Source organism: Schistocerca gregaria, unplaced genomic scaffold, assembly GCF_023897955.1.
Source record: "Schistocerca gregaria isolate iqSchGreg1 unplaced genomic scaffold, iqSchGreg1.2 ptg000676l, whole genome shotgun sequence".
In the NCBI taxonomy this organism is placed as follows: domain Eukaryota; kingdom Metazoa; phylum Arthropoda; class Insecta; order Orthoptera; family Acrididae; genus Schistocerca; species Schistocerca gregaria.
The window spans coordinates 108,831-117,526 of NW_026062059.1; the positions used below are offsets into that span (position 1 = coordinate 108,831).

General features: G+C 48.1%; 3 protein-coding genes across 5 annotated transcripts; all 3 read left to right on the top strand.

The window, feature by feature from the left end:
• The first annotated feature begins 5 nt into the window (after positions 1-5).
• On the top strand, positions 6-3,425 carry LOC126318706 (ras-related GTP-binding protein A-like). 3 transcript variants are annotated; one of them, XM_049993510.1, is made up of 10 exons: positions 6-157; positions 481-574; positions 640-825; positions 930-1,059; positions 1,135-2,163; positions 2,295-2,324; positions 2,395-2,461; positions 2,518-2,623; positions 2,700-3,249; positions 3,336-3,425. In XM_049993510.1, the coding sequence occupies exons 5-10, from the start codon at positions 2,082-2,084 to the stop codon at positions 3,401-3,403; spliced, it is 903 nt and encodes a 300-aa protein (XP_049849467.1). In that variant the 5' UTR covers positions 6-157; positions 481-574; positions 640-825; positions 930-1,059; positions 1,135-2,081; the 3' UTR covers positions 3,404-3,425. The 3 variants fall into 3 exon arrangements, with proteins under 3 accessions (XP_049849467.1, XP_049849465.1, XP_049849466.1); XM_049993509.1 differs by lacking the exons at positions 6-157; positions 481-574; positions 640-825; positions 930-1,059 and having other exon boundaries at positions 1,814-1,986; positions 2,094-2,163; XM_049993508.1 differs by lacking the exons at positions 2,295-2,324; positions 2,395-2,461; positions 2,518-2,623; positions 2,700-3,249; positions 3,336-3,425 and having other exon boundaries at positions 12-157; positions 1,135-1,811.
• Positions 3,426-4,837: 1,412 nt separating this feature from the next.
• On the top strand, positions 4,838-5,856 carry LOC126318705 (rho GTPase-activating protein gacY-like). The gene is made up of 5 exons (XM_049993507.1): positions 4,838-4,996; positions 5,071-5,163; positions 5,225-5,356; positions 5,431-5,806; positions 5,850-5,856. The coding sequence occupies exons 1-5, from the start codon at positions 4,864-4,866 to the stop codon at positions 5,854-5,856; spliced, it is 741 nt and encodes a 246-aa protein (XP_049849464.1). The 5' UTR covers positions 4,838-4,863.
• A 38-nt stretch (positions 5,857-5,894) lies between these two features.
• LOC126318707 (protein spalten-like) lies at positions 5,895-6,923 on the top strand. Its single transcript, XM_049993511.1, has one exon. The coding sequence runs from the start codon at positions 5,910-5,912 to the stop codon at positions 6,801-6,803; it is 894 nt and encodes a 297-aa protein (XP_049849468.1). The 5' UTR covers positions 5,895-5,909; the 3' UTR covers positions 6,804-6,923.
• The last annotated feature ends 1,773 nt before the right edge of the window (positions 6,924-8,696 follow it).

Genomic DNA, 8,696 nt, shown 5'->3' on the forward strand with positions numbered 1-8,696 from the left:
AAAACACTCACATTTGTCTATCTGAATCTCTCTTATTAACAAATACCCTTTTTTGCAACCGCTTTGATATCGTCTAGTTTGTTTTGTGCCAAACTCGATATACAGCAATGAGCGATGACATTGCGCGCACTAACGATACAGCCACTTTAGCGAAATTGTACGTTGCAGTTCAAAAAAAATTTTTCCTCTGTAAGACCCAACGAGCGGCTAGACCCCTGATTACTCCTTTCGTTAAGGCACACGCCCTAGCTTTCAAAACACCTTCTGATTGAACACGCTCAAAGTCAGCTCCCCAAATTTTTTTTGCAGAGAGGCTTAAGATAGAATTTAATATAAAAGTTGTAGTATTTGAAAAATGGTGCACTTGTTTTGACTGTTATGAATCATCGACAATTGATGAACGCTGTCATTAATGTTCTGCTAAATAACTAAAATGCTTGGTATTTCATATTGAAAAAAAAACTACTACCTTTTCAACAGCTCAGCCGTTTCGTTAAAATATTACGAAGATCCCTTTATTCAATTCTTTGCGAGGCAGAGCCTGAGCGAGCAAGACCACGCTGATGAAGGCTTTGTACGTCTTTTTTTTTTATAATGTCTTCGTACCCAGAAATTGATCCGAACTTTGAAACCAAAAAGTCACCAAGAACTAGAAAGGGCGATGGCCCTTTGAGTCCTCGTGCTATGTCTCCGTTAATTAATCGAGGACACTATGCCAGAGTTTCAATTGTTAGAGCCTGCCTGAAGGAATTTATTTGCAAAAAAGGTGGAAAACAAGTTATATCATTTGGCGCAGGATACGATACAAGCTATTTTTATTTGAAAGTACGAAGGTTTTCAGAGAACCCTAAAATTCATTGATCCCCTCGGTTGGTGAAGGGTACAAATGTACGAGCTAGCATAGGCGCTGACGCTGCAACTGAGACAAGAGCATAGGCATTGAATGCGAAAAATATGTCGAAATTGATGTACCAGAGGTGATACAAAAAAAGGCAAGCGTTATCATGAAATATCGGGCCAAGCAATTTGAAAAATACCTACCAGAGCTGAAGTATCATCGTACGCAAAATGAGGGGGATTAAAAAGGTATATACAAATGCATTTCGCACAAAGCTAACAGTAATTTTTTTGTAGAGGAGAGAGGGATTATGTCAAAGCATTACTATACGCTACCAGCTGATCTTCGTTCACCAGATGCTGTGTTCGAATGCTTACTTCAAGATTTTGGTTTAGAGAAGCACGCACCGACACTCTTTTTGAGCGAATGCGTTTTAATATATATGGAAGCAGAAGAAGGCGATCGATTGGTCTCTCGAATTCCTGAGTTGTTTTCGCGAGCTTATTTTGTTTTGTATGAGCAAATTCGTCCTAATGACAGGTTTGGAAGGATGATGGTAAAAAACATCGAAATTCTTGGGTGTCCATTGCGATCGTTGCATATATATGCATCTCTGGAGGATTTAATTGATAGATTCAAGAAGAATGGATGGAAGGAAGTGAGAGCGGAGGATATGAATACGGTTTACGAGGAGGTTATAGTGGCCAACGAGGATGAAAGGAGAAGAATACAGAAGTTAGAGATATTAGATGAATTAGAAGAATGGGTGATGATGAATCAGCATTATTGTTTGGTCATAGCGAGTTGTGTGTCAGAAGATGACACGGCAATTTTGTTCGAAGAATTAAAAAAATGGGTCGGATCATGAAAAAAAATACACAGAATGGAGTGCATAAATGGCGTATTATGGGGCTGAAATTTTTTTGTTATATGAAAACTATTTTAGAGGGCTATATATGTAGAAGTTTTGCATATATTTTTTTCAGCGCTTTTTTTCGCAGCATTTGTTTATGGTCTTTGCAGTTTGTATACGCGTGTATATACAGTGATAGCATTTCGTGTGTCTAGTGAGAAAGATGATGCATAGCGTAGCGACGGATGAGATATCAAGTCATGCATTGGCGGATCAAAAGAATAAGAACAAAAAGGTAGGTGTTGGGCAGACTAGTTCTTCGATGTGCGATCTCTTGAGAGGAGGAAGCGCCTGTTCATGTTTGTATAGATGGACTAAAGGAGCTGGCGGATGAGGGAGAAGGTTCTGTTGATGGGGAAAAGTGGAAGTGGAAAAACGTCGATGAGATCGATTATATTTGCAAATTATATAGGTGCGCATTCATAAAGGGAGAGTGATGAATTTTTACACGAGCTAGTAGTGTGTATAGAAGTATTGATGTGCAACGGTGGTGCATATGTGTGATATGTACTGACTGTTTTTTTTGGTATTAATCAACAATAGCGAGAGATACGATGCGATTGGGTGTGACAAGTATGTGTTTGCTAGGAAATTGCTATATGTGACAGATCGGTGCATGGCTTATCATTGATGATTGGTTTAGTCGATGTAGAGAGGTCGCATGTTCAATTTTTTGGAAATCTGATATTTAGCATATGGGATTGCGGTGGGTATGTCATTTTTTTTTTTAGAAAAAAAGGTCTGAGCTAATTTGCGTTACATGTAGCCAGGATTCGTTTATGGAGAATTATTTTTCCTGTCAGCGCGAGCACATTTTCCGAAATGTGCACGTTTTGATTTTTGTTTTCGATGTAGAGAGTTTGGTTCCAGAGGTAAGCTGGACTTTCATGACATTGTTGTAGAGTTCAGTTTCTGGCGAGGTTGTACTGACTAGTTATTTTTCTATAGAAAGATTTTTTTTATTACGAGCAATGTTTAGAGGCACTACAGCAGAACTCTCCAGATGCCAAAATATTTTGTTTGATTCATAAGATGGATCTGGTGCCAGAGGACACGAGGGAGGCCACATTTCGGAAATGCGAGAGCCATTTACATTTGATTTCTTATCCTTATAAGATCACAGCATTTAAAACGTCGATTTGGGATGAGACTTTATACAAGGCTTGGTCCTTGATTGCTCATTCTTTGATTCCGGACGTGAGGTTATTGGAAACTAGATTGGAGAAGCTGCGCAAGATTTGTGAGGCGGACGAGGTAATTTTATTTGAACGAGCTACTTTTTTAGTTATCTCTCATGCAACGAATTCTAGCACGTCTTATGATCCATACAGGTTTGAAAAGATATCCAACATCATCAAACAGTTCAAGTTGTCTTGTTCCAAGTCTCAGGCACACTTTCAGTCTATTGAGATCAAGAACAGTTCTTTATCTTTTTGGATTAACAGGTTTACAGTTAATAACACGTATATCATGATCATCAATACTCACTCGAATGTTAGTACGTCTCTGAAATTTGAAGCAAGATGAAGTGTGTGTGAAAATGTGTTTATGAGTTGTGGTTGACAAATGCATTTCTGCTTCAAGGTTCCGCTATTATTCGTTTGAATATACAGTTGGCGAGAAGGTATTTTGATTTTTTCATCAACACCTAGATTGTAAGCAGCTTTCATGACGGGTTTGTATCTGGCTGTCGCGGCCGGCGTCTGTCAAGAAGGGTAGATAATTAAATCTGTAGAAAAAAGAAGGGTGCACAGTTAGATCTGTCAAAAGGAGGGTACAATTCTTTATTTCGTGTTTGAGTCTTGGCGATAGAGTGTTTATCGCTTGCGCATGCCGGAGAGGTAGTTGAAGACGCTTCGGACGTAGTATTTAGCAGCTGAGACTCTGACTTTGGATGGTGCCTGGAGAAGGTCTCGAGGATTACAAAGAGAGCGGTGGGTGGGTGTATTTTTGATTTCAAAATTATTAATGAACGTTTGAGGGCGTGCTGCGATCGGGTTTTTAGCGCGTTGTTCGAAATCTGTGTTTTGTTGCGTACCGTTGATTTGACGCAATTTTCATAGTTTATGAGGTCGTCAAGACAGGCGTTTGGCTGGAAGTTGTTATTGATATGGCAAGTGACCAGTCGTTTCCAAACATACGCGCATGGGTTTTGTTTGAATTTTCCGAAGTTTGGCATGCGCTTTTGGTATCTTCTTGGGACTTTGACTTTGGTCGGGTCATAGAATCCGCGCGTGTTTGTGTTCATTTTATGTCTCGTCTACGCCTTGGCTGAAAACAAGCGAGATGTGGATCATACACACAGGCCAGAACAGGGTTGAGTGATTTTTTTTTTTTGAATTCAGAGCAGTGGACTTTGGACCCGGCGTCCGAGACGCGAGCGGTTTTTTTTTGCTCGCAGTGAGGGGTTTGTACGCAAGAAGAGGAGCGGGGGTGGGGAAAGGAGAGTGCGAGCCTCGGAGGCAAGAGGTTCGCGGGTTCTCGAATGCGGTGAAAAATGTTTTTTTTGAGAGTTGGAGGTTTTGCAGAAGAGGTGGTTGTGTGTTGGAGCATTTGTTTATTTGCTTGCATTTGGTTGTGCAGGAAGAGTAGAGTGTAAAACTGCAGAGATGGGCAAAGAGGTTGTTTTGTACATGACATCTGCGACGGGGATTCATAGCACGAAGAAGCACACGACGTCGATTAAGTATCTGCTAGAGAGCAAGAAGGTTCCGTATGTGGAGGTGGATTGCGCGGTAGACGCTGAAAAGAGGAAGGAGATGGCGGCGGCGAGTGGTACCAATTTGTTGCCCCAGGTGTTTGTGGACAAGAAGTACATTGGCGTACGTGTGCGCATGATGGAGGGGAGGGGGGCGAGGGGGGTTTCGTTTTCTCACATTTGTGTGTTTAGGGTTGGGAAGAGCTCGAGACATTGAACGAGGAAGACAGGTTTGACGAGGTGTTCAAATGAGGATGGTGAGGGAATTGAGTAGTTGTAGAAGAGGAATAAAGTGAGGGTTGATCTGCGCATGAGAAGAGCGCGATTGGCCCCACGTTGGACGGAGTTGCGTGGTACAGGTTTTTTTTTGGGTTTAGGGGGGGGTAGTTTGGCCATTTTGCGATAGGGAATTGGATGGGTGAGAGCGGACAAGGGGAGCGCTGCGCGAGGATATTTGGGGTGAGGCTCGAGCGGGTGATGTCGCGTACATGCGGGGACAGGGTGCCCACGGTGTGCAAGGAGTTGATTTTGAGGTTGTTGTACTTGGGTAAGGAATGTGTGTACGTGTGTGTATGTTCTAGAGTAGAGAGGGGTAGTTTAACGCGGGGTTTGTGGGAGTAGTGCAAAGGGGGCGCGGGAAGAGGAGGGGAGGGTTGTTTTGCAGGTTGCCGGCGGAGGACAGGCTAGAGAGAGCGAAGAGGAGGGTTGACACGGGTACGTGGGTGAGTGGGGGGAGAGTGAGGGGTGAGAACGGAGCTGACGGAGGAGCGGGAAGAGGGGTCCGCGAAGGAGGCGATAGAGGAGATGGACGAGCAGTTGTTGGCGGGGTTGTTGAGGTTGTACTTGATGGAGTTGCCGGTGTCGGTGTTGGTGCAGGATTTGTATGAGTGTTTTTTGGACAACGCGGGTACGTGTGTGCGCGTGTGTGCGGGGAGGCGTGAGGGGGTTTTGACGTATTTTGTTTTCGCGGTGGTGTTGAAGAGAGGGTGGAGCGTTTGAAGGTGATGGTGCAGAAGAGGTTGCCGAGGTGTCACAGGTGGTTGGCGGAGGTGTTGGTGTTGTTTTTGCTGGGGTTGGAGGGGGGGGGGTACGTGGAGTTGGAGGAGTTGGCGATGGTGTTTGGACAGGCGATGTTGAGGTGTCCGAGGGGGAAGAGGGAGACGTTGAGGAGTTGCGCGAGGAGGGTGGTGTTGTTGAAGACGTTGATGTACAATTTTGAGTTGGTGTTTGAGCCGGGGGAGGAGTGTTGTTCGTTGGTGGAGACGGTGTGCCAGGTGGGGGTCAGCCACCAGAGGGCGTTGGTGGATTTGGTGTACAGAGAGGCGGTGTGGATGGCGAAGAGGGTGGAGGGGGGGATGTTGGAGTGCATGGAGTCCGAGGATGAGGGGGGGTTGGTGGAGAGGTTGAGAGAGGGGGGGAGGGGTTTAGAGGAGTACGTGGAGGGGATAGAGAGGTGCGTGATGAGGCCGAGGTTGATGGAGATGTCGGAGAGTGCGTTTTGTTGCGTGTCTAGGGGGTTGGTAGGGTCTGGATGGGCGGCGGTGAGGGGGTTTAGGCCGAGGATGGAGGATTACGTGTGTGTGTTGGACGACTTGAATGAGATAGGGACTAGGGGACACGTAAACAGGTCGTTTTACGCGGTGTACGATGGACATGCGGGTTCGCTCGCGGCGGAGATGGCGTCGGAGATGGTGGCGAGAGCGGTGGTGGAGGAGTTGGGGTTTGGAGAGGTGGAGACGGTGTTTCGTCGAGTTTTGCTTAAGTGCGATAAGATGATTATAGAGAGGTGTGATCAGCGCAATAGTTGTTCGGGGACGACGGCATTGATATGCATGATTGAGGGTGAGAGGTTGTATGTGGTTAATTTAGGTGATTCGGAGGTTGTGCTCGCGTATGTGCCCAACAGGTATTGGGATGGCGACAAGTCGAGTCGTTTGGTGGCCAGGGTTCTGTCGGAGAAGCACACGCCTACGCAGCGTCGAGAGACGAAGAGGTTTTCTCAATTTGGTGGAATCATTTTGAACGGGCGCATTTTTGGCAAACTTGCTGTTTCAAGAGCGCTTGGAGATTCCGAGTACAAAATTCCGAAGATCAACGTGAACTACGTGAGCAACGAGCCCTTTATTAGGAGTCTGCAGCTGGACCCCTCTCACAGGTTTCTGATCCTCGCGTCCGACGGGTTGTGGTCGAAGGTTTCGCCGCAGCAGGCGGTTGACTTCGTGCAAGAGAGGCTGCTCGCGGAAATGCCGCTTAGCGAGATCAGTCGAGAGATCGCCCAACACGCCATCGAGCGCGGGTCTCAGGACAACGTCTCGGTGATCGTCGTCAGCCTCAATTGGAGGCACTTCGAGTGAGGCGGGCCTACTTCGCCGCGTCTTTGGGCGTCGCTCGGCGCGGCTCTTTCCAGCGGTCTCTTGGTTGCTAGGGGGGGGGGGGGAAGAGGAGATACACAGAAATAGAGGTGTCCAAAATTTTCGTTTTGTGTTTTTTTTTGTGTTTTGTGTTTTTTTTTCGTTTGTTTAAAGGAGTCGCACCTGGCGGCCATCTGTTGTACTTGTTTTGCACTGCTGGTCGGAGAGAGGCGGGTGTGTCAGCGTGGACGGGCGGTATGTGTGTGTGCGTGTGTGTGCGTGTGTGTGGTGCATACCGGGGTCGTGAGCGCGCGGTCTCTCGCCCTCCAAGAGTTCTCTCAGCTTCTTCTCGCTCGCCCGGGTCCTCGGAGTTGAGGAGTTCCATTGCCTCTTCGAAGAGTTTGTCCTTTTTGGAGAGCATGTGCGCGCGGGGGGTGGATGGGTGCCGTCGGGGAGGCCACAGAGGAGACTGACAGGCGGGAGCGAAGGGCCGTGGCAGAGCGTGCGCGTTTTTTTTTTTTCCGTTTTGGTCCTTGGAGGCGTCGTTGGGGGGGGGGGGGAGCGTGCGCGCGCGCGTGCGTGTTTGGGGGGTTTTCGTGCGGGGGCGAGGGGGGCGTTTTTTTTTTGGGGGAGGGGGGGGGCGCTGTTTCGCGCACGTGGGGGGGTGCGTGTGTGCGGGGAGCGGGGGGGCGAGGTCTTCGGTCGTTCGGAGCGCCGTTTTGCGGGGTTCGGGAGCGAGGTCGGCGGCGGGGTTCCGCGGAGGCGCGGTGTGTGTGTGAGAGGGGGGGAGCGCTGGTTTTTTGGAGTCGCGGATGTGGGTTCCGCGGAGGCGCGGCGCGCACGGGGTGGTCGCCCGGCTTTGGGGGCCGCGTGCCGGGTGAGGTGGAGCGAGAGGCGGCTGGGGTGCTCGGCCGCAAAAAAAAGGACACAAGGGACGAAGAGGAAAGGTAATTTTTTTTATTCTCGTGCTTATGACTTATTAGGGTTTAATTTGGAGTTCCTTTGAAATCATAAATATTATTTGCCAACGATAAAAAAAGCAATGCATGGAGAAGGGCACATTCGAAGGTTTTAGCAGTTACATAGATTGCACTTGTACGTGTTAAATTCGAAATTCTTCTTCCCGTGTGTTGGCCTGATTGAAACTGGCTCACTGAAGGCGTCGCGTCCGAAAAGATAGTTGCCCTGTGCTGATGCGCAGGGCGTGTTTGGAAGGGATAGAGAACTCGCTCACTGAGTTGGACGCGTCCGCGGAGGGGGAGACGTACCAGACGACGAGTCTAGAGCAATACCAGGGGTGACTCGTCTTACCAGCTCTTTAGCCTCGCGAACCTAGACGGGACCAGCTACAGACCGAGCGACGCGACGGCCGAGAGCGACGGCTCGTGCGAGCGCAAAAACAATGAGTGGTCTGGTCCGAGTCTGGCGGAATGTCTGTCCGACGCCGAATTCGAGCCGTCGGGGGAGAGCGCTCTGAGGCCCAGGCTGCCCCCACCAATACTTCGCCCAAAATACGCACTAGAGATGGTGGGCAACGTGCCAGAAAAAAATAGTGTACCACCGAATCATCAAACCCAACCCGGAGATCCTGGTGCTCGGGGTGGGATCCCTCCGCCGCGCAAATGCACATGAGCGCGGAACTCGTCCAGTGAAGAAAATCAGCGAGTTTCGAGCGAGTCTGGAAGGCATCTCGACGATCATCGCGTGCAAAAGAAACATCTTCTCAAGGCTAAAAGTTTCGAATACGACTCAACAGGCGGGGGAAACGCTCATAAAAATAAAGTTCACCCTCTATAGGAACGTTTCGGAAAATCAGTGCGTCGAAGAGGCGACGATTCTTTCCAACTTGATAGAGGTTTTCTCCCACTCCCATTATTTATCTGGTCTCGCGTGTGT